We start from the raw sequence: 24,149 nt of genomic DNA, 5'->3' as shown, positions 1-24,149 counted from the left end.
GGAGCGACTCGGGAAGCGTGCCGGCGTTCCACGCCTCATCCCATCCGCCTGCCTGAGCTCCCCGTGTCGTCTCCTCTCCAACTACTACTCTCTCTCTCTCTCTGTGGAAGATTCATTAAATAAGGAAAGAAGAGAATGGTAGGGTCCCTCCTTAATTGCCCCGAATTCACTCCACCGGCACATCCCCGGTCTCTCCCCAAGCGATTCTCGAGGCGAGCCGGACGCGGAAGCAACCGGCCATGGCGAGCGACTCGAGCGCGACCCAGCTCAAATCCGACGCCTTGATGGAGCAGATGAAGCAGCACCTCTCCACCGACGCCGGCAAGGCGGTCACCAAGAAGATCGGCCTCGTCTACCAGATCAACATCGCCCCCAAGGTCCCTCTCCCTCTCCCTCCATCGGGGCTTTTGCGCTTTTGGTTCCGAATTTCGGTTTTTGATTCTGGGGCTGTTCGGGTTTTTGTCTGGCAGAAAATTGGGTTCGACGAGGTGGTCTACATCGTCGATCTGAAGAAGGGAGAGGTCACTAAAGGTGAGCATTGATTGCGGAAGTTCCTTAGAAGAATTTCTCTATAAAAAAGAAGCGTGCTTTAGCATTCCTGAGATCATTGTTCGCCACCGTTGACTTGGGTTTTCGTGAGTCTTAGCTTTTGATAGAGCATGCAACGCGGTAGAGTTTAGGGTTTTCGACTTCGTGGCTATTTGCCTGCCGGAATTGCTTGCGTGGCTGAGGTCATGGGAATGAACTGTGAGCCGATATTTCTTTGAGGGTGCTTTAGAATGCTATGAGGTATGCCACTTCTAATCTGGGCCACTTTGACCTGGTCCATGTGGAGTTAAATTTGCTTATGGATTGATCACACGAGAAAAAGATACTTCCTTTATGTGATTTGCCAATATGGTGTCTCTGAATTTGAAGCACAGTGTGTCGCCCACTTTGAATGGATGTCCAAGCACCAAATAGGAGGAGATTATCACGTCAAGTAGTGAATTCTGTTATGTGTTCTTTGTACGGTGACATTATTCTTATCTATTGTTGTGATCTGTTTGTTTCACTGATTGTGGTTACAGTGTTTAGAAAATATTTATATATAAGAGCATACTTTTGTATTGTCTTGACGTGGAAAAATATGGCATTTTTGCTGGATTCATTTTTCCATTTCACAGATCCACATTGGGTTTATTAGAATGGTCAATGGACGGTTGCCACTTTTTCTGTTAAACAAATTGGAAAAAAGTTTCTCTTTGTATCTTGCATGACTCATACAATAAATGTTGTGCTGTTTATTTGCATGGGAATTGGTTTGTCACACTTAGGATTCGTGTCTCAATTACTCATGTTCTTGGTATTGAACTACAGGACCATATGAAGGTGGAAAACCTGATGCTACCTTTTCCTTCAAAGATGATGATTTTATCAAGGTTGCCACAGGAAAAATGAATCCTCAAATTGCTTTTATGAGGTAATGTATTGAGTCTTTGGATGCCCAGATCTCCTGTTGTTTCCTCTTTGGCTTTTTGTGCTCAATTGTGTATCTTGTGGTCTGTTGTTTGATGCAGGGGAGCAATGAAGATTAAGGGAAGCCTGAGTGCAGCGCAGAAATTCACTCCTGACATATTCCCAAAGCCATCGAAGATGTGAGCATTTGAAAAGGGTCTACATTCTGCGTTTTTTAGTTCCCTCTTGTTTTGGTGGGAAAAAAGGGGAAAGAATGAAAAGATTATTCCAGCTGAAAGTTGTATGAACTAGTCCTTCACATGTCAGTCATGGTGATATAGCAACATTAGTAATGAGATAAGGGACTTGATAAAGGGGCCTTTCTTCTCCAAGTTCTTTTGCATTTGAAGCTTTGTTTATACTTTTTTCTTTTACTCCCTTTTTTTGTTGCAGCACATTCTTATGTTGGTTTATTCTCTTCCTTTCATTAGAATTGCATAATTTATTGCCCATGATCTTGATTTCACTCAAATTGCTTATGTACTCTCTAGGCCTTTTACTAACATCTTGCATGTTGCTCTTGAGCCACTTTTGTGTGGTTATGGGATGTTTTAAGGTCATGGGAATAAGTCATTTCAAACTTCCTCTTGCGTTTGCTTGGCCGTAAAAGTACAGCGCAAATACACATCTGCTTCCATGTGACTTCTCTTGATGTGGTGTACTGTGTAATGATGTTTTGGCTGACTCCTTATGTTTGTTGGATTTGCTGAAATTGCGAGCTGCTGCCCTCTCTGTGCATGTTTCAGCTACGCCAGCAGGATTTAGCCTTCTTCTAATCGACATATGTCGAGTCTTGTGGATTGCCAGGCTTCTCAATTTTGTGCATGATTTGCCTGGACGACAGGCATCTCGTTTTCAGCCCTGATTATATATCTGTACCCATGATAGGGCATCTCTTGTTGTATCGCCTCCACATGCATAAAGTTGAAGGATGTGAGGAGGATGCTTAATTGCTTATAGCATTGTTGCTTGGTAGTAGTTTTCCTTTCGGCAAGTGACTCCTTGTAGCGTTCGTACCATATAGACCGATAAAATCAAATTTTTAGTACATGTTTATGTTCTGTTTCCCCCAGTTCTTAGACGGGTTCCGATAGCGTAATATGCTTGAGTGTGAAAGCTTAGATCTTGCCAGTTGGGAGAACATCGGTGGGTCATTCAGGAGTATCGCATTATCTATGCCTGGAACATGGACATGCCACGCAACGATATGCTCTTTGTGGCCAGTCGGGGTTCTCTATTGAAACGGTATTAGTTACGAATCTGCTGCTTAGAACTACGTTAAGCCCACTGAACCCATGCTTCCCTATAATTTTCTCTCTCTATTTGGGGTTGCAATTACCATGTGATTTCTGGCTAACCCTGTTGCCTAATCCACTTCCCTAATCATCACATGGTCTTGCTCGAAAGCGAACTATTGAGGGGTAATGTGAAATATTGACCTTTGAGGAAGACGGGCCAAAAACGAAAGAAACAGAACGAAACTTGGCTCAGCGAAAGTCTTTGCTCTCTGTTGTTTTTTTCTTGGCACGACTCTCAGTCGATTCAGACTTCTGAAGCGTCACGTGGGTTACGCGGCGTGCCATTTACGTTGCATTCACTTCCTGTTTTCTTGGCCACCCAACGTCCTTAGCCTACCCCTCTCGGTTGCCATTGGCCAACAATCTAATACGCGTTTGTGGAATACAAAGTCGGACTTTTAATCCGAATGGCAGCCCCCTGCTGCTCGACTTTCCACGTCCATTCCTCTAAATTGTCCTGTTTCCTTTGATTTGTCAGTAGTCATCCTCTTCATGCGCCTTTGACATGTCCAATCTAAAATTTCCATGACATAGCCGACTGGTTCCAATTAAAAGATCAGAGAAAGAAAAAGGAAGGAGCATGTGATGATGAGTTCTCCCTCTCTCTTCTGGCTCTTCGTTATCTCGGTCTCTTACCTCGCCGCCTCAGCATCCCCTGCCTTGTTATTTCAGGTGAGATAGAGAAATCAACGTCTTGTTCTTCATTACGATACAAAGTGACAGAAAGCAATAGAGATTCCATTTATATGCTTTACTTGTTGAGTTATATGTCTGACTGTTCAAGAATTTGGGCGTTATCTGAACAAAGGGGTTCAACTGGGAATCTTCGAAGAAGGAAGGGGGATGGTACAATTCGCTCAAGAACTTGGTACCGGATTTGGCCAACGCTGGAATTACTCATGTGTGGCTTCCTCCACCGTCTCAATCCGCCGCTCAACAAGGTATATCGCCGTGCCCTAACTCCTAATAATAAAAAATCACTCAGTTTCCTTCTATGGTTGCGCTTGCCTGTAGTGTAGTGATGATTGATGAATATGATAGTGATTACGGGCTAAATCATCAGAATTAATAGTTCTGGACTGCTAGTCCAGGATGAATTGATGTTTGATGCATTCGACAATCTTGGATCAAATTCAACCGTGTGGTTTCTGAGAAGAAATAGACCTTCAAAAGAAATCCTCTATATGAATATCTGTTCCAAGGTTAGAATTTAGTAGGACTCATATTTTGATGAATGCCATTCCCCTTTTTCTCTAGGGTACCTGCCTGGGCGGCTCTATGATCTCAATGCTTCGAGTTACGGGAATCAGGTCGAGTTGAAGCATCTTATTGATGCTTTCCATCAAAAGGGAATCAAATGCCTGGCCGACATAGTGATTAACCACAGGACTGCGGAAAAACAAGATAGCCGGGGAATATGGTGCATCTTCGAAGGCGGAACACCCGACGATCGTCTTGACTGGGGGCCATCCCTTATTTGTCGCGATGATACTGAGTACTCTGATGGCAGAGGGAATCTTGATTCAGGAGAGGACTTCAAGCCTGCACCCGACATAGACCACCTCAATCCGAGGGTGCAAAAGGAACTGTCTGACTGGATGAATTGGTTGAAGAGCGATATAGGATTTGATGGGTGGCGATTCGATTTCGTAAAGGGTTACGCCCCGAGCATCACCAAAATCTATATGGATCGGACTCTGCCAAATTTTGCGGTGGGAGAGAAGTGGGACTCGCTCTCTTATGGACAGGATGGGAAGCTCAACCCAAACCAGGATGCACACCGCCATGCGCTGGCGGATTGGGTCAATGCTGCAGGCGGGGCCGTCACGGCGTTTGATTTCACCACGAAGGGGATCCTCCAGGCGGCCATTGAAGGGGAGCTTTGGCGGTTGAGGGATTCAAACGGGATGCCACCGGGACTGATTGGCCTGCAGCCAAGAAGCGCCGTGACTTTCATCGACAATCACGACACTGGTTCCACGCAGAAAGTCTGGCCGTTTCCGTCCGATAAGGTCATGCAGGGATATGCCTACATCCTCACCCATCCCGGAGTCCCATCCATTGTAATGTCCTCTTGCTCTCGTTTAATCGACTCATCTCACTGTTGTCTCGTATCTGTAATAACTAATGTACTATGTTGATGTCTGAAAGTTGCCAGTTACATTGCGTTTTGCTCTTTTATAAACCTCAAAGAAGTTCATCTAACTCATCCCATTCATTAACAAGACGCATGCTTCTTGTAATTTAGCACCATATGAATTTGCTGATCTTTCCTTTTCGATTTGACCTAAGGAAATGATATTTCTACTTGCGCAGTTCTACGATCACTTCTTTGACTGGGGCCTGAAGGGGGAGATCGGCAAGTTGACAGCGATAAGGGCACGGAACCGGATTAACGAGAAGAGCAGCGTGAAGATCTTGGCTTCTGATTCTGATTTATACGTGGCCAAGATCGACGATGGAGTGATTATGAAGATTGGGCCTAGGTTTGAAGTAGGAAACCTTGTTCCTCCCAATTATCAGATTGCTACATCCGGCCAAGATTATTGTGTGTGGGAGAAGAAGTGATGTTCAGACAAACTTAAGAAAAGCAGCAACTGAAAAAGCAATTATAGGCTGCATTGTTTGAAATAAAAATTTACAAGCGGTCTTATGCACCGTATGGAAGTAAGTTAAAATTTTTCGTTCAACCTCTGTTATTTATATAAGGTTGTCAATTATCGACACCATATGCAATTAAACATGTTTAAATTTGGCATAAATGGGTTTGTGTATTCCCATTTACGACATATAAAAAAATATCTTAGGCCGGAGGTAATTTGTTTCAACAGGACATAATTAGACATGTTTAACACTCACATTTAATGATTTTTTTATTATTAAAAGTTTATAACAATAACACCCATTTCAAAAAGAAAAAAATAAAATAAAAGCATATGAAAGGATAAAAAAGTCCGTAAACAAAATGAAATTCAATGGTGCACTGTACATTAGTGATAAGTAGATTTGGAGTAAAGTAAAACAACATATCTAGTCACTAATTAAGCCGATCTAACCACCTAACATACAATAACGAATAATTAAATCGCTATTTCATTCTAAATAAAAATATAAACCATACTTAACCTAAACTAATCAACCATTAAGCATAATTAACTCTTTAAGCAGAGTTTAGTGAGTGAACTCACTAGTTTTGAAATCCGATGAGTTCGCGGTGATGGCAACGCGGAAATGGGTGACAAACTCCGAAGCGATGACACCCTACAAGGCCTGAAAGCGTTCCGAAACGAGCCTAGAAGGCCCATAGCTAGTTGAGGGCTTCAGTTCTGCTTGATGGGCCGAGAGAGATCTAGGCGACGGGCTGAGCTGGAAACGGCCAAGGTGGCTAGTGTAGACTGCTGCGAGACTAGGTGGCGGCGGACAGTGGCTCGAGTGACCACGACGGCAACCACGACGGCTGGACGACGTTGGACGATGGCAAGTAGGGTGCGAACGTGAGTAGGGGACCCACGGACTTAGGCGCGTAAATGAGCAGAACCAGAGGGCGAGCGGCGACCTGGCAACGATTAGATGGGTGTGTGACGGGCAAGGGCAGGAGGCTACTCGGTCTCTTGCAATTTTTGGGAGCTTCCAAGGTTGAAAATGGAGAAAGCAAGTCTTGTTGAAGAAGAAAGGCCAGCTGCAAGAGTGGAGGGACCCCTTGGCCCCAAAGTCTCCATTCCTATGTCCTTTGTCCCCTTGGCAAGGCCCCACCTGTTTTAGCTAATCCTCAGCCAATTTTGTGCACACAAAACCCCCTAAAACAAGTTCCAAATGGTCCAAAAGTTGAGGGGGACCATGACATAAGAATTTGACACCAAATTCCCCAAATTGAGTTCAATTCTCCTCCGATTGGGTTCAATTCAGTCTCCATAAATTCCACCAAGGTGTCCTCAACCAAATTGACATTTTTCCTCCCTAATAAAATCAACTTGCATCCCAAAAACACGATAAAAATGTCCCTGAATTTTCCGGACAAGAACAACCCAATTTTGAATTTTCGCCAAAAATCTCGGTTTGCAGAAAAGTCTTTGGAGGATGTTCCTAAAATGAATCGTGACATGACAAAATTTTCAATTTCTAAAATCAGATTCAAATTCGCGGTTAATTTTAATTTAGCGCGATTTTAGAGTGACCTAGCCTACCAGGTAGCTTTTAGAAATTTCTAGTACAATTGACCCGTTGTCGATTTATTTCGAGTCACAATGTACATCTTCGACACATTAGCGACTCTCGACTATTAGAAAATCTCAAGGTTTCAAATACGGGCACAAGGTACCCAAAACGACAAAAAAATGGGTTAGTACCGATCGACGAAAATTTTGTAATCGGGTGGAATCACTCATATTTTGATCACATATCTTTGTCGAATCGACCTATCTATGATCTATGTTCGATTTTGACAATGTCGTAATGATTCTTGCAGACTAGCACGGTCAAGCAATCGATTCTTGATCGAATTCTCAAGTCTATTATGTTAAAATCCCTTAACGGTTTCGCTTGATAGACTAGTTATCTCGTGAGTGGCCAACTCAGAGAAAAGAATTATAGGCGTGTCGATGAAATGCCCAACTTATTCAATAAAGAAACATAGCTTGAAATTTAGGATGTCACACGTCGTCTGTGATTGGGTTCAACAGGGGCGAATGCCGAAGCTGCTTGGCTCATCAAGAACCGGAAATGTTCGTGGGGAGTGCAGGTTGGCGAAATTTCAATCAGCGTTGGGAAGAACAATGAAGTCAGTCTTTGAAATATGATATCACTTTCTTTAATAAATTATTTTCCTCACAACTTGGCTAATAGTCACCTGCAAATTTCGTCCAATATACAACAAAATCTCGTTTGAGAATACTAGATAGAAGTATTTCTCTAAGGTCTTTCAAGGAAAACAATTGGAAACAATGGCTATATATTTTTTGAAAGAAAATGAAATTAGAAGCTGAAGATCATTATTGAACAAACATGTTCAGTAATTAATATAAAAAAACAAGAAGGTATATCGGAATAGACACAACCTTTCAAAGATTAAAAAAGTTATGCCCGAACATATATGAACTTTGAAATAACCATTGGAAGAAGTAATAAAATTGGGAATTAAATACATAAAAAATAAAAATTATCATAATTTTTTCATAAATAGTCACACTGTTCTAATAGGATATTACATTTAATTTTTATAATTATAAATCCGATTTTTAATAAATAAAAAATAATGATCATTGATTAGTGTCAAATTTTGTCTATGTGCGCACTCACATATTTTTGATGTGGGATAAGGCATCTCTTGATTTGTTTTATAAATAAAATACCAAGGATGCTTAATTGCTTATAACATTGTTGCTTGGTAGTAGTTTTCCTTTCGGCAAGTGACTCCTTTTACTGTTCGTCCCGTATAGACCGATGAAATCAAATTTTTAGTACATGTTGTTTATGTTCTGTTTCCCCCAGTTCCTAGATGGGTTGCGATAGCGTAATATGGTTGAGTATGAAAGCTTAGATCTTGCCAGTTGGGAGAATATTGGTCATTCAAGAGTATCGCATTATCTATGCCTGGAACATGGACACGCCACGCAACGATATGCTCTTTGTGGCCAGTCGGGGTTCTATACTGAAACGGTATTAGTTAGGAAATCTGCTGCTTAGAACTCTACGTTAGGACCACTGAACCCATGGTTCCCTATAATTTTCTCTCTCTATTTGGGGTTGCAATTACCATGTGATTTCTGGCTAACCCTGTTGCCTAATCCACTTCTCTAATCATCACAGGATCTTGCTTGAAAGCGAAGTATTGAGGAGTAATGTGAAGTATTGACCTTTGAGGAAGACAGGCCAAAAACGAAAGAAACAGAAGGAATCTTGACTCAGCGAAGACTTTGCTCTCTGTTGTTTTTTTCTTGGCACGACTCTCAGTCGATTCAGACTTCTGAAGCGTCACGTGGGTTACGCGGCGTGCCATTTACGTTGCATTCACTTCCTGTTTTCTTGGCCACCCAACGTCCTTAGCCTACCCCTCTCGGTTGCCATTGGCCAACAATCTAATACGCGTTTGTGGAATACAAAGTCGGACTTTTAATCCGAGTGGCAGTCCCCTCCTGCGCCCTTTCCACGTCCATTCCTCTAAATTGTCCTGTTTCCTTTGATTTGTCAGTAGTCATCCTCTTCATGCGCCTTTGACATGTCCAATCTAAAATTATCCATGGCATAGCTGACTGGTTCCCCCTAAAAGATCAGAGAAAGAAAAAGGAAGGAGCATGTGATGATGAGTTCTCCCTCTCTCTTCTGGCTCTTCGTTCTCTCGGTCTCTTACCTCGCCGCCTCAGCATCCCCTGCCTTGTTATTTCAGGTGAGATAGAGAAATCAACGTCTTGTTCTTCATTACGATACAAAGTGACAGAAAGCAATAGAGATTCCATTTATATGCTTTACTTGTTGAGTTATATCTCTTGACTGTTCAAGAATTTGGGCGTTATCTGAACAAAGGGGTTCAACTGGGAATCTTGGAAGAAGGAAGGGGGATGGTACAATTCGCTCAAGAACTTGGTACCGGATTTGGCCAATGCTGGAATTACTCATGTGTGGCTTCCTCCACCGTCTCAATCCGCCGCTCAACAAGGTATATCGCCGTGCCCTAACTCCTAATAATAAAAAATCACTCAGTTTCCTTCTACGGTTGCGCTTGCCTGTAGTGTAGTGATGGTTGATGAATATGATAGTGATTACGGGCTAAATCATCAGAATTAATAGTTCTGGACTGCTAGTCCAGGATGAATTGATGTTTGATGCATTCGACAATCTTGGATCAAATTCAACCGTGTGGTTTCTGAGAAGAAATAGACCCTCGAAAGAAATCCTCTATATGAACATCTGTTCCAAGGTTAGAATTTAGTGGGACTCATATTTTGATGAATGCCATCCCCTCTTTTCTCTAGGGTACCTGCCTGGGCGGCTCTATGATCTCAATGCTTCGAGCTACGGGAATCAGGATGAGTTGAAGCATCTTATTGATGCTTTCCATCAAAAGGGGATCAAATGCCTGGCCGACATAGTGATTAACCACAGGACTGCGGAAAAACAAGATAGCCGGGGAATATGGTGCATCTTCGAAGGCGGAACACCCGACGATCGTCTTGACTGGGGGCCATCCTTTATTTGTCGCAATGATGCTAATTACTCTGATGGCATGGGTAATCCTGATACAGGGGAGGACTACGAGTTTGCGCCCGACATAGACCACCTCAATCCGAGGGTGCAAAAGGAGCTGTCTGACTGGATGAATTGGTTGAAGAGCGATATAGGATTTGATGGGTGGCGATTTGATTTCGTAAAGGGTTACTCCTCGAGCATCACCAAAATCTATATGGATCGGACTTTGCCGAATTTTGCGGTGGGAGAGAATTGGGAATCGCTCTCTTATGGACAGGATGGGAAGCTCAACCCAAACCAGGATGCACACCGCCTTAAGCTGGCGGATTGGGTCAATGCTGCAGGCGGGGCCATCACGGCGTTTGATTTCACCACGAAGGGGATCCTCCAGGCGGCCATTGAAAGGGAGCTTTGGCGGTTGAGGGATTCAAACGGGATGCCACCGGGATTGATTGGCCTGCAGCCAAGAAGCGCCGTGACTTTCATCGACAATCACGACACTGGTTCCACGCAGAAAATGTGGCCGTTTCCCTCCTATAAGGTCATGCAGGGATATGCCTACATCCTCACCCATCCCGGAGTCCCATCCATTGTAATGTCCTCTTCCTCTCGTTTAATCGACTCATCTCACTGTTGTCCCGTGTCTGTCCCGTGTCTGTGATAACTAATGTACTATGTTGATGTCTGAAAGTTGCCAGTTACATTGCGTTTTGCTCTTTTATAAACCTCAAAGAAGTTCATCTAACTCATCCCATTCATTAACAAGACGCATGCTTGTAATTTAGCACCATATGAATTTGCTGATCTTTCCTTTTCGATTTGACCTAAGGAAATGATATTTCTACTTGCGCAGTTCTACGATCACTTCTTTGACTGGGGCCTGAAGGAGGAGATCGGCAAGTTGACAGCGATAAGGGCACGGAACCGGATTAACGAGAAGAGCAGCGTGAAGATCTTGGCTTCTGATTCTGATTTATACGTGGCCAAGATCGACGATGGAGTGATTATGAAGATTGGGCCTAGGTTTGAAGTAGGAAACCTTGTTCCTCCCAATTATCAGATTGCTACATCCGGCCAAGATTATTGTGTGTGGGAGAAGAAGTGATGTTCAGGCAAACTTAAGAATAAGCAGCAACTGAAAGAGCAATTATAGGTTGCATTGTTTGAAATAAAAATTTACAAGCGGTCTTATGCACCGTATGGAAGTAAGTTAAAATTTTCCGTTCAACCTCTGTTATTTATATAAGGTTGTCAATTATCGACACCATATGGAATTAAACATGTTTAAATTTGGCATAAATGGGTTTGTGTATTCCCATTTACGACACATTCAAAATTATATCTTAGGCCGGAGGTAATTTGTTTCAACAGGACATAATTAGACATGTTTAACACTCACATTTAATGATTTTTTTATTATTAAAAGTTTATAACAATAACACCCATTTCAAAAAGAAAAATAAAATAAAATAAAAGCATATGAAAGGATAAAAAAGTCCGTAAACAAAATGAAATTCAATGATGCACTGTACATTAGTGATAAGTAGATTTGGAGTAAAGTAAAACAACATATCTAGTCGCTAATTAAGCCGATCTAACCACCTCACATGCAATAACAAATAATTAAATCGCTATTCCATTCTAACTAACCACATAAACCATACTTAACCTAAACTAATCAACCATTAAGCAGAATTAACTTCATAAGCAGAGTTTAGTGAGAAAACTCACCGGTTTTGAAATCCGATGAGTTCGCGGTGATTGTAATGCGGAAATGGGCGACAAACTCCGAAGCGACGACACCCTACAAGGCCTGAAAGCAGTCCAAAACGAGCCTAGAAGGCCCACGGCTAGTTGAGGGCTTCGGTTTTGCTTTATGGGTCGAGAGAGATCTAGGCGACGGGCTGAGCTGGAAACGGCCAAGGTGGCTAGCGTAGATTGCTGCGGGACTAGGTGGCGGCGGACGGTGGCTCGAGTGACCACGACGGCGACCACAATGGCTGGATGACGTTGGACGACAGCAAGTAGGGTGCGAACACGAGTAGGGGACCCGCAGACTTAGGCGCGTAAATGAGCAGAACTAGAGGGCGAGCGACGACCTGGCAACAGTCAGACGGGTGTGCGACGGGCAAGGGTAGGAGGCTACTCGATCTCTTGCAATTTTTGGGAGTTTCCAAGCTTGAAAATGGAGAAAGCAAGTCTTGTTGAAGAAGAAAAGCCAGTTGCAAGAGTGGAGGGACCCTTTGGCCCCAAAGTCTCCATTCCTATCTCCTTTGTCCCCTTGGCAAGGCCCCACCTGTTTCAGCTAATCCTTAGCCAATTTTGTACACACAAAACCCCCTAGAACAAGTTCCAAATGGTCCAAAAGTTGAGGGGGACCATGACATACAAATTTGACACCAAATTCCCCAAATTGAGTTCAATTCTCCTCCAATTGGGTTCAATTCGGTCTCCATAAATTCCACCAAGGTGTCCTCAACCAAATTGACATTTTTCCTCACTAATAAAATCAACTCGCATCCTAAAAACGCGATAAAAATTGGTCCCTGAATTTTCCGGACAAAAACAGCCCAAATTTTGAATTTTCGTCAAAAATCTCAGTTTGCAGAAAAATCTTTGGAGGAAGAGTTGACATTCCTAAAATGAATTGTGACATGAAAAAACTTTCAATTTCTGAAATCGGATTCAAATTCGCAGTTAATTTTAATCTAGCGCGATTTTAGAATGACCTAGCCTACTGGATAGCTTTTAGAAATTTTTAGTGCAATTGACCCGTGGTCGATTTATTTCGAGTCACAATGTACATCTTTGACACATTAGCGACTCTTGATTGTTGAGAAAATCTCAATGTTTAAAATACGGGCATAGGGTACCCAAAACGACAAAAAAATCGGTCAATACCGATCGACGAGAATTTTGTAATCAGTGGAATCACTCATACTTTGATCATACTATGATCTATGTTCGATTTTGACAATGTCGTAATGACTCTTGCAGACTAGCACGGTCAAGCAATTGATTCTTAATCGAATTCTCAAGTCTATTGCGTTAAAATCCCTTAACGGCTTCGCTTGATAGGCTAGTTATCTCGTGATTAGCCAACTCAGAGAAAAGAATTATAGGCGTGTCGATGAAAAGCTCAACTTATTCAATAAAAAAACATAGCCTGAAATTCAGGATGTCACACGTCATCCGTGATTGGGTTCAACAGGGGCGAATGCCGAATCTGCTTGGCTCATCAAAAACCGGAAATGTTTGTGGGGAGTGCATGTTGGCGAACTTTCAATCAGCGTTGGGAAGAACAATGAAGTCAATCTTTGAAATATGATATCACTATCTTTAATGAATTATTTTCCTCACAACTTGGCTAATAGTCACCTGCAAATTTCGTCCAAGATACAACAAAATCTCGTTTGAGAATACTAGATAGAAATATTTCTCTAAGATCTTTCAAGGAAAACAATTGGAAACAATGGCTATATATTTTTTTGAAAGAAAATAAAATTAGAAGCCGAAGATCATTATTGAACAAACATGTTCAGTAATTAATATAAAGAACAAGAAGGTATATCGGAATAGACACAACCTTCCAAAGATTAAAAAGTTATGCCTAACATGTATGAACTTTGAAATAACCATTGGAAGAAGTAATAAAATTGGGAATTAAATACATAAAAAATAAAAATTATCATAATTTTTTCATAAACAGTCACATTGTTCTAATAGGACATTACTTTTAATTTTTATAATTATAAATCCGATTTTTAATAAATAAAAATAATGATCATTGATTAGTGTCGAATTTTGTCTATGTGCGCATTCACATCTTTTTGATGTGGGATAAGGCATCTCTTGATTTGTTTTATAAATAAACTACCAAGGATGCTTAATTGCTTATAGCATTGTTGCTTGGCAGTAGTTTTCCTTTCGGCAAGTGACTCCTTTTACTGTTCGTCCCATATAGACCGATGAAATCAAATTTTTAGTACATGTTGTTTATGTTCTGTTTCCCCCAGTGGGTTGCGATAGCGTAATATATGGTTGAGTATAGGGGTGAGCGGTTCCCGGTTCCTTACAGGTTCCGCTTGGAACCTGGAACCTACCCTCGGGTACACGTTCCTCATTTTTGGAACCTACCGTCAAAACCGAGAACCCGGAACCTACCCCGCCACAGTTCCGGGTCGGTTCCGGTTCCAACAGTGTTTTTTTTTTTTTTTTTTCATTTTTAGTTAAAAAAATGAAAATGAATGCAGCAATAATAAACAAACTTGTCATTCATTGAAGATAATATAACACAAACAGCAAACAGCATTTTAGAAGTAATAAACAAGCTGTCATTTGAACAACACACTTCATTCTAAATGATCTTTGCCTTAATCAAATCGAAAGTTTCTTCTTTGTGCTCGGAACTAACGTACCCGTCTCCAATTGGATTGAGTATCCCATCTCTAAAAGCTGAAAACAGCAGCAAACATAACTTAGCACCACCAAAATTAAAAAAGAGAAGACCCAAACAACTAAAACTTCCAGATATGCTAAGAAGGGTTACTTACGCACAAAGGATGTGAGCCATGCTGCTTTTGCTGCACAGGATAACTAAACAGCTTAATAACTCGGCATGCTGACATTCAAATTAGGAATGCGCATCGGGGTTGATAAGGATATACTTTAGTCTTTTGAGGAAGAGCGGCACCCTGTGTAGTTTAGCCTGTATCTCCTCAAACATTTTATCCACTCTAACAGCAGGAGAGGCTCTTCTAAATTGGGGGCTTTCCTCAAACACGTCAAAAGGTTGTTCGGTGAGCTGCATCATTGATGGTCACGGACTATTCATTAGCTCATCGGAAGATGTTGCATTATAATTGACACACAAGATATAAGAAACACAATTAACAGGGCAATCAGGGGATAAAAGAGGTGTCTATCAGTCATCAAGGAAAATGTTGCAGCAGACAGGATATAAGACTCACAAGTCCTTTCATTTCAGCTAATCTAGTCAGGTCTCTTATAAGCCCACGCATGTCACACCGAGCAAAGAAGTTCACCACAGCCCATTTCTGTATCTTAGCTGGCTCAACAAATTTCTGTAGAAGAGTGAAAAGATAGCATAAACAGACTTATTGAACACAATAATTGGTGGCGGATAATTCAAATAACCTTATTCTAAAAGCTCCACCGTCCATTGTGGGGGAAGAAATCCTCTCCATTGCCCACGTTTAGCTGGGAAGGAAGCCACAGAAGTTTGTGTTATTGCAGATGATTGTCTAACAGTCCATTGCAAACAAACAGAATTTCTTTTTTTTTTTTTTTTTTTTTTTTTTAATCCAGCAAACAAAATGCAAAAGGGAAACTAGCAGTGGCACCTTAGGAGCTGGTAGAACACGGCCTTCAACTTGAGTAAAGCTATTGCTAATTGTTATACCGCATGAACGCAGCATAGGTTCAGAATCATAGTTGCTACGCTCCAATCTGATCCTTCACTTGAAACTGATAAGTCCAGTCCTGTTCCAGATCATGAAATCCTTTGGCTGCTTCCTCACATACATGCTTTTCGAGATGGAGTTTGAACCATACTCTAGATTCCAAATTCATCAGGACTGCAGACTTTGTAGACTCTTTAGCGCGATTAAGTTGCACTTGAGTAACCGCCAAAAAGAAAAATTTCAATTAGTGTCGGGCACACTAGAAACAAAATAACAAGAATGGCACATTGAAGAAAATAAACAGATGCAGCATGAACCTTGTCCAAGTGTTGCCAGTGCTATTAATTCTTCAGCAGCCACATCAACGGCTTTTGCCACAAAGTCGAGCTCGCTAACCAAATTTAGAAGAAAATGATAAGCTCGAAGTAATTAGCAAAACACTAAAAGTTTGTCACCGCAAGAACTTTGTCAACACCTAGTCAGTGGCACTCCATGCCGATTAAGCTAAAAAGATTAAAGTTCGAATTTACCATAGGTTTTCATGTTTTAACCAATATCAAGCATCGGGACCCCATTCACTCTTTTCTTATGTCTCCGGTCGTGCCAAAACCAAAATGCACGAACCCGAAGCTAACCCTAGAATTGTTTCCACATGGAAAATCAACTTCTACCCCACAATCGCATTCTCAAAATTATCATTATATATCCTTCCCAACCCAAAGCAATACAAGTCTGTCATGAAGAGTGACGAATCGAGCAAAGAGAATACAACACAAATGCTCAAGAGCTTAAAAAGAACGATGCGAGAGAGAGAGAGCTTACGGTCTTTGCCACCGCGAACGCTGCCTCCGGTGGGATGATACATGGTTCCACGCGAGGTCCTCCGAGCCGACGAAGATGGGGATGCGGCCGTCTTCTTCGCCGGCTTCTTGTAGACGAGCTTTACCCGAAGATGTAGGTCTTGCCGGAGAGGAACTCGTCGAGGGACTTGAGGCCCGACTCCGAGTGGAGATTCGTCGAGGAACTCGTCGAGGGCGAGCACGGAGCATAGTGAGCAACGTCGGGCAGAGACAGAGAGGAAGTGCGAAGTGAAAGTGGGAACTGAGACTAGGGTAAATTAATTTGGGGCTTAACCTAACAGGTTCTGGTTCGGGCGGAGGTGGTGACGGTTCGGAGCAACAACAGCCCGGACGGCCGAGCAAGTGGCAGCAAGAGGTGGTGACGGTGGCTTGGGGACGGCGGCGGTGCCTCACGGCGGCGCGGACGGCAAGACAGCTCGTCGGGCTAAACGGTGAGACGGCTTGTCGGACGAGCAGTGGGTGGTGGGGGTTCGGTGGCCAAGAGGTGGTGGTGAGTAGGGCGTGGGGCAGCGGTGTGGTGGTGGGTGAAGCAGCAACCGGCGAGAGGAAGGAAGAAGAAGAAGAAGAAGAAGAAGAAGAGGTGGGAGGGTTCGGCTGAGAGAGGAGGAGAGAGAGAGAGAGGGGAAAAGAAAAAGTGGGGGCAGGAAGTGACGTGAGGAGGAAAAAGGGGAGAAAAAGAGAGAGAAAAAGAAAGGGAAAGGGGGAAAATTGAAGGGGGGGAATTCGAGCGAAAGGGATTAGGGTTTTTTATTTTTAACTTTGCTGGTTCCGGTTCCTGTGGGAACCGGAACCGAACCGGAACCGCCGGTTCGGAAAGAGAACCGGAACCGGAACCGGTCCCTTAGAACCGGGGAACCGAACCGGAACCTCCTCCGGTTCGGTTCCGGTTCCCCTCTACCCGAACCATGCTCACCCCTAGTTGAGTATGAAAGCTTAGATCTTGCAAGTTAGGAGAATATTGGTGGGTCATTAAGGGATATGCGGACCCTTGGAGTATCTTAACTTTGCCCAAAGAGACACTTAAGTGTTATAACTTACGAAATGTACACTTAAGTGCCAAAATCGGAGAAAAATGGATCACTTGAGTGCCAATCGGTCAAAGTCCAGCCAAAACGTTAACGTGGCATTTTTCGGGCGAACCGAGTCCAAAACGATGCTGTTTTGCACGCGACATGACCAAATAATGCAAAAACGGCGTTGTTTTGAGCCGACGTGGTAAAAAAAAAATAATTAAATTTAATTTAAAAATAATAATTTTAAAATTAAATTTAAAAATAATAATTTTAAAATTAAATTTAGTTAAAATATTTAAAAATAATAATTTTAAAATTAAATTTAGTTGAAATATTAAAAATTTAATTAAAAATAATAATTTTAAAATTAAATTCAACCGCCGTCGCCGCCGCCCGCCGCCGTCGGGAAGGGCCGGGCGAGGGCCGCCGCCCGCCGGGGTCGCCACGCGAGCGGCGGCCCTTGGTCCGACTAGGCGAGGGCCGCCGACCTCGCTAGATCTAGGCAAGGGGCGACGGCTGAGGCGATCCCTTAGCCACCTCCCCCTTTTTTTTTTTTTTTTTAATTTTTTAAAATTTTAAAATTTTAAAATTATTAATTTTTTAATATTTCAACTAAATTTAATTTTAAAATTATTAATTTTAAATATTTTAACTCAATTTAATTTTTAATTTAATTTAATTATTTTTAATTATTTTTTTTACCACATCAAAGCACAAAAACAACGTCGTTTTTGCATTATTTAGCCACGTCAGCGTGCAAAATAACGTCGTTTTGGGCGCGCTTTGCCGGAAAAATGCAACGTCGGCATTTTGGCCGGAGTAGCACTCAAGTGATTCGTTTTTCTTCGAATGTGGCACTTAGGTGTATCTTTCGTAAGTTATGGCACTTAAATATCTCTTTGGACAAAATTATGGTACTTAAAGCGTTCTTTTGCCATCATTCAGGAGTATCGCATTATCTATGCCTGGAACATGGACACGCCACGCACCGATATGATCTTTGTGGCCAGTCGGGGTTCTCTATTGAAACGGTATTAGTTACGAAATCTACTGCTTAGAACTACGTTAAGCCCACTGAACCCATGGTTCCCTATAATTTTCTCTTTCTATTTGGGGTTGCAATTACCATGTGATTTCTGGCTAACCCTGTTGCCTAATCCACTTCCCTAATCATCACATGGTCTTGCTTGAAAACGAAGTATTGAGGGGTAATGTGAAATATCGACCTTTGAGGAAGACAGGCCAAACACGAAAGAAACAGAACGAAACTTGACTTAGCGAAGTCTTTGCTCTCTGTTGTTTTTTTCTTGGCACGACTCTCAGTCGATTCAGACTTCTGAAGCTTCACGTGGGTTACGCGGCGTGCCATTTACGTTGCATTCACTTCCTGTTTTCTTGGCCACCCAACGTCCTTAGCCTACCCCTCTCGGTTGCCATTGGCCAACAATCTAATACGCGTTTGTGGAATACAAAGTCGGACTTTTAATCCGAATGGCAGCCCCCTGCTGCTCGACTTTCCACGTCCATTCCTCTAAATTGTCCTGTTTCCTTTGATTTGTCAGGAGTCATCCTCTTCATGCGCCTTTGACATGTCCAATCTAAAATTTCCATGACATAGCCCTCTGGTTCCAATTAAAAGATCAGAGAAAGAAAAAGGAAGGAGCATGTGATGATGAGTTCTCCCTCTCTCTTCTGGCTCTTCGTTCTTTTGGTCTTTTACCTCGCCGCCTCAGCATCCCCTGCCTTGTTATTTCAGGTGAGATAGAGAAATCAACGTCTTGTTCTTCATTACGATACAAAGTGACAGAGAAAGCAATGGAGATTTCATTTATATGCTTTACTTGTTGAGTTATATGTCTGACTGTTCAAGAATTTGGGCGTTATCTGAACAAAGGGGTTCAACTGGGAATCTTGGAAGAAGGAAGGGGGATGGTACAATTCGCTCAAGAACTTGGTACCAGATTTGGCCAATGCTGGAATTACTCATGTGTGGCTTCCTCCACCGTCTCAATCTGCCGCTCAACAAGGTATATCGCTGTGCCCTAACTCCTAATAATAAAAAATCACTCAATTTCCTTCTACAGTTGCGCTTGCCTGCAGTGTAGTGATGATTGATGAATATGATAGTGATTACGGGCTAAATCATCAGAATTAATAGTTCTGGACTGCTAGTCCAGGATGAATTGATGTTTGATGCATTCGACAATCTTGGATCAAATTCAACCGTGTGGTTTCTGAGAAGAAATAGATCCTCAAAAGAAATACTCTATATGGACATCTGTTCCAAGGTTAGAATTTAGTAGGACTCATTTTGATGAATGCCATCCCCTCTTTTCTCTAGGGTACCTGCCTGGGCGGCTCTATGATCTCAATGCTTCGAGCTACGGGAATCAGGATGAGTTGAAGCATCTTATTGATGCTTTCCATCAAAAGGGAATCAAATGCCTGGCCGACATAGTGATTAACCACAGGACTGCGGAAAAACAAGATAGCCGGGGAATATGGTGCATCTTCGAAGGCGGAACACCCGACGAACGTCTTGACTGGGGGCCGTCCTTTATTTGTCGCGATGACACTGAGTTCTCTGATGGCATGGGTAATTTTGATACAGGTGGGGACTTCAATAATACGCCCGACATAGACCACCTCAATCCGAGGGTGCAAAAGGAGCTGTCTGACTGGATGAATTGGTTGAAGAGCGATATAGGATTTGATGGGTGGCGATTCGATTTCGTACTGGGTTATGACCCAAGCATCACCAAAATCTACATGGATCGGACTTTGCCGAATTTTGCGGTGGGAGAGAACTGGGACTCGCTCTCTTATGGACAGGATAAGAAGCCCAACCCAAACCAGGATGCACACCGCCATAAGCTGGCGGAATGGGTCAATGCTGCAGGCGGGGCCGTCACGGCATTTGATTTCACCACGAAGGGGATCCTCCAGGCGGCCGTTGAAGGGGAGCTTTGGCGGTTGAAGGATTCAAACGGGATGCCGCCGGGATTGATTGGCCTCCAGCCAAGCAGTGCCGTGACTTTCATCGACAATCACGACACTGGTTCCACGCAAAAAATATGGCCGTTTCCGTCCGATAAGGTCATGCAGGGATATGCCTACATCCTCACCCATCCTGGAGTCCCATCCATTGTAATGTCCTCTTGCTCTCGTTTAATCGACTCATCTCACTGTTGTGCTGTGTCTGTGATGACTAATGTACTATGTTGATGTCTGAAAGTTGCCAGTTACGTTGCGTTTCGCTCTATTATAAACCTCAGAGAAGTTCATCTAACTTATCCCATTCATTAACAAGACGCATGCTTCTTGTAATTTAGCACCATATGAATTTGCTGATCTTTCTTTTTTGATTTGACCTAAGGAAATGATATTTCTACTTGCGCAGTTCTATGATCACTTCTTTGACTGGGGCCTGAAGGAGGAGATCGGCAAGTTGACGGCGATAAGGGCGCGGAACCAGATTAACGAGAAGAGCAGTGTGGAGATCTTGGCTTCCGATTCTGATTTATACGTGGCCAAGATCGACGATGGAGTGATTATGAAGATTGGACCTAGGTTTGAAGTAGGAAACCTTGTTCCTCCCAATTATCAGATTGCTACATCCGGCCAAGATTATTGTGTGTGGGAGAAGAAGTGATGTTCAGGCAAACTTAAGAATAAGCAGCAACTGAAAGAGCAATTATAGGCTGCATTGTTTGAAATAAAAATTTACAAGCGGTCTTATGCACCGTATGGAAGTAAGTTAAAATTTTGCTTTCAACCTCTTTTATTTTTTATTAGGTTAGCAATTCTCGACACCATATGCAATTAAACATGTTCAAATTTGGCATAAATGGGTTTGTGTATACCCATTTATGACATATTCCAAATTATATCTTAGACCGGTGGTCATTTGTTTCAACAGGACATAATTAGACATGTTTAACACTCATATTTAATGAATTTTTTATTATTAAAAGTTTATAAGAATAACACCCATTTCAAAAAGAAAAAAAAAATGAAAGCAATTGAAAGGATAGAAAAGTCCTTAAACAAAATGAAATTCAGTGGTGCACTGTACATCAACGTAAAGTGAATTTTCTCACATTGTTTAAAAACGCGTTAAAAGTGTCAAACAAACTAATCCTGTATAAACGTGTTTTACGTGTAATGATGTACACCTATATGTAGGTTAATATATATTGTTGGGTCGACACTTTGTTACAGTGACCCATTCGATAATCAATCATGTCAATCATGTGACCCGCATTATCAGCTTTGTTGGATACGTGTTGAGAAGATTCAACACGTTTATATGCGTATTGAACATGTCGTGTTCCAATTAGACATATTTGTATTATATCCTTGTTATCATATTTGTATTATGTCCTTGTGTCTGCGTTATAACAACATTGTACAATTTGCTAGCGTACGTTTATGGCAACAACTTATTGCACTTGCTAATGAGAAAAACAGTGAAATAACGGGTTAATGTATTGCTTGCAATGGGGTTTAGCTGCTATTTCTTCTTAAATTACTAAGTGGAAGGGTGACAAAATCAATTGATAATGTCAAATATTAACAGAACTATTTCGCTGGTAATCAACAGAAAAGAAAGTACCTTTCACCAAATTTAGATAGGCTTGCCCTTGGTTGGGTTGGCCTAACGCCGGTGAGGGCCTGTCGAGGGATGCCCTCACCAGCACCTCTCGCTTGACGCCGACAAGGGCTGCCCTCACCTGTGTCGAGCGAGGACAACCCTCGCCAGATCTGGGTGAGGTGCGAGGGAGGCCCTCCCCCAACCTAGCCGAGGGCTGCCCTTGCCCGACCCAAAGTTTAAGGATTTTCGGCAAGGCACCTAGCCAGCCCGCTACTTTGATTACTTCAGGCGGGGGGAGCCTCACCCAACGCCATTGAGGGTAGCCCTCACCGAACGCCAACTTCCCTCTGCCGACTCTTCCATGGCCGACGAAGAGAAGAGAGAAGAAGAAAAAAAAAAGATTTTTCTTTTTTAAAGTAAAAACAACAAAATGCCCTTTAATTTAGGATAAATATGTCACATGACAACAGAAGTTAAGAGTTTTTTGTGTCATAAAAAAAAAGTTTGGGGTAAATGTGTCTTGGTTGGCAATGTTCAGGGTTTCTCACGTTACAAAAAAAAAAAAAAAGTTTGGGTAGATTTGTCACTTTGGGCAAAGTTTAAGGATTTTAAAGAGCATGAATTCCCTAAATGTCATCATTCGAAATCTTTCCACTTGACGTCGACCCACCTTCTCCCAATTATATAACACTTCATTAAAGTCACCTAAGCAAAGCCAAGGTAATGATATCACCGTTTCTAGCTCGCAGGTTCCTAGACTCTTGAAAATTAGTAGAGGCGCAGAAGAAATCTTCATTTGAAGAGTACCAGCATCTGTGTACACTATCAATCATCTCCGGATGAACTCATCCCAAAATAAGACCAAACCCCGCAATACCTATAGGATTTATAGCAAACATAGATGAATACTTAAGAATGTTTTGATTTTTTCAACCAGGAATTGATTCTTCGTTTTCCATTTGAAGCCACTAAGGCTCGAATGCCGACTGTCAAAGAGCCTAAACCTTGATAGTTCCAGCTAATACTTTCATGGCTTTCTTGGTGGCTTATTAGGGCTAAGAGCCCTGCTGATTCGCCTTCCCATATTTGAATGGGTGTATCCATAGCTGATCCATATCATCCGTTAGTGAGACCCTTTTTTCATAAGGGGCAAAATCTTTTGAGTTTTTTGGGTGGTTGTTGCTTTGAACCAGATTTGACTACCCTTATATCTTGCATTGAACGCCCTTTATTGTTCCGAACTCCAAACCTCTCTTCTGTGGCAAAAGCATGCTCATCCATAACCGACACTTCGAAATTAGGATTTAAATAGCCACCTTCTCAGAAGAAAACATTAGACGGGACGGGGTCTGAACCATATCACTTAAGATCTATCTCACCATAAAATGTATCCCAACAAGGGCTGGAATTTAACCTCAGCTTTCAACCAAGAACCATAGCGGAATTGAAGTCCAGAATTTCATATGGTATTGGGACAATAAGAGTGAATGTAACCCATGAATTGCGGTAGTCTCTCATATTTAAAGAATCTATCCACCAATTACATCCCCCACATGGAGGCTCAGTTTTAAGAGGATCAGCAGATTTAACCTCACTTTGCTTTCAATTTTCCGAGATCCATTGGTTCTCGCATCAAACTTCCTCCACCTCTCCCATTTTTCCAGCGATCATTCCATTCCTCCGCCAATAGCTCTTGGAAGTTCATGGCAATGATTAAATTCATAAGTTCGGGAACAGTAGGATCCCCTTCCCGTAATACTAACAGATTGCTTGAAAAAGACCAGGGGCCTGTTTGGGAGATTCTTCTCTAATCTACCAGACTTAAAGGAGAAAGCAAAGAAACCTGTTGTATTACCTCACATCTAACTTCATCAACCATGGTTTCCCAGAATTTGAAAATTAGCATTTGGGTGCCTGTTTAGAATATAGCTGATCCATATCATCAAGAGTTTTCAGAGACCTCAGAAGATGAGAAATATTCCGTGGGTTTTTTTCGAAGGGTTGGTTGGGAGTGAAGGGAGTTCTATTGAATACCCCATATTAGGTTTAGTTTTTCGGGATAATGTGGGTCTGGTTTCATCCTCAAAAATCTTCCAAAAGGAAAAATAGAGCATGTCAAAATAGGGAATATAAGATTCGAGCAATTGAAGTATGACCTATGGCTAAGTGGTTCTAAAAATATTACGGCATGTCAAGCACTCAATAAGGAACAACTTGCATGAGGAAAGTTTCTTAGGATAATTTACACATGAATATCTAAAAATCCAAGAACATAAAGCAAC

At 42.1% G+C, this 24,149-nt stretch overlaps 4 protein-coding genes and 1 long non-coding RNA gene across 5 annotated transcripts; 4 read left to right on the top strand and 1 right to left on the bottom strand.

The window, feature by feature from the left end:
* The first annotated feature begins 61 nt into the window (after positions 1 to 61).
* On the top strand, positions 62 to 1,947 carry LOC104449327 (non-specific lipid-transfer protein-like 1). The gene is made up of 4 exons (XM_010063449.3): positions 62 to 377; positions 471 to 531; positions 1,360 to 1,462; positions 1,560 to 1,947. The coding sequence occupies exons 1-4, from the start codon at positions 240 to 242 to the stop codon at positions 1,639 to 1,641; spliced, it is 384 nt and encodes a 127-aa protein (XP_010061751.1). The 5' UTR covers positions 62 to 239; the 3' UTR covers positions 1,642 to 1,947.
* A 1,176-nt stretch (positions 1,948 to 3,123) lies between these two features.
* Positions 3,124 to 5,557, top strand: LOC104449328 (alpha-amylase). The gene is made up of 4 exons (XM_010063450.3): positions 3,124 to 3,467; positions 3,604 to 3,736; positions 4,053 to 4,858; positions 5,112 to 5,557. The coding sequence occupies exons 1-4, from the start codon at positions 3,381 to 3,383 to the stop codon at positions 5,361 to 5,363; spliced, it is 1,278 nt and encodes a 425-aa protein (XP_010061752.2). The 5' UTR covers positions 3,124 to 3,380; the 3' UTR covers positions 5,364 to 5,557.
* A 3,356-nt stretch (positions 5,558 to 8,913) lies between these two features.
* On the top strand, positions 8,914 to 11,304 carry LOC108953835 (alpha-amylase-like). The gene is made up of 4 exons (XM_010063453.3): positions 8,914 to 9,177; positions 9,315 to 9,447; positions 9,764 to 10,569; positions 10,831 to 11,304. Exons 1-4 carry the CDS (start codon positions 9,091 to 9,093, stop codon positions 11,080 to 11,082), a joined length of 1,278 nt encoding a protein of 425 aa, XP_010061755.1. The 5' UTR covers positions 8,914 to 9,090; the 3' UTR covers positions 11,083 to 11,304.
* Positions 11,305 to 14,670: 3,366 nt separating this feature from the next.
* Positions 14,671 to 15,619, bottom strand: LOC104449330. Its single transcript, XR_005552331.1, has 4 exons — positions 15,341 to 15,619; positions 15,135 to 15,197; positions 14,948 to 15,061; positions 14,671 to 14,781 (listed from the first exon to the last, which is right to left on the bottom strand). It is a non-coding gene; the product is annotated as an uncharacterized LOC104449330 (long non-coding RNA).
* A 3,098-nt stretch (positions 15,620 to 18,717) lies between these two features.
* On the top strand, positions 18,718 to 21,157 carry LOC104449329 (alpha-amylase). The gene is made up of 4 exons (XM_010063452.3): positions 18,718 to 19,029; positions 19,168 to 19,300; positions 19,615 to 20,420; positions 20,674 to 21,157. The coding sequence occupies exons 1-4, from the start codon at positions 18,943 to 18,945 to the stop codon at positions 20,923 to 20,925; spliced, it is 1,278 nt and encodes a 425-aa protein (XP_010061754.2). The 5' UTR covers positions 18,718 to 18,942; the 3' UTR covers positions 20,926 to 21,157.
* Positions 21,158 to 24,149: the final 2,992 nt, after the last annotated feature.

This window comes from Eucalyptus grandis, chromosome 6 (genome assembly GCF_016545825.1).
Source record: "Eucalyptus grandis isolate ANBG69807.140 chromosome 6, ASM1654582v1, whole genome shotgun sequence".
Taxonomy (NCBI): Eukaryota; Viridiplantae; Streptophyta; class Magnoliopsida; order Myrtales; family Myrtaceae; genus Eucalyptus; species Eucalyptus grandis.
Note: the sequence above shows the minus strand (reverse complement) of the source record. Positions and strands in the feature narration are given on the sequence as shown.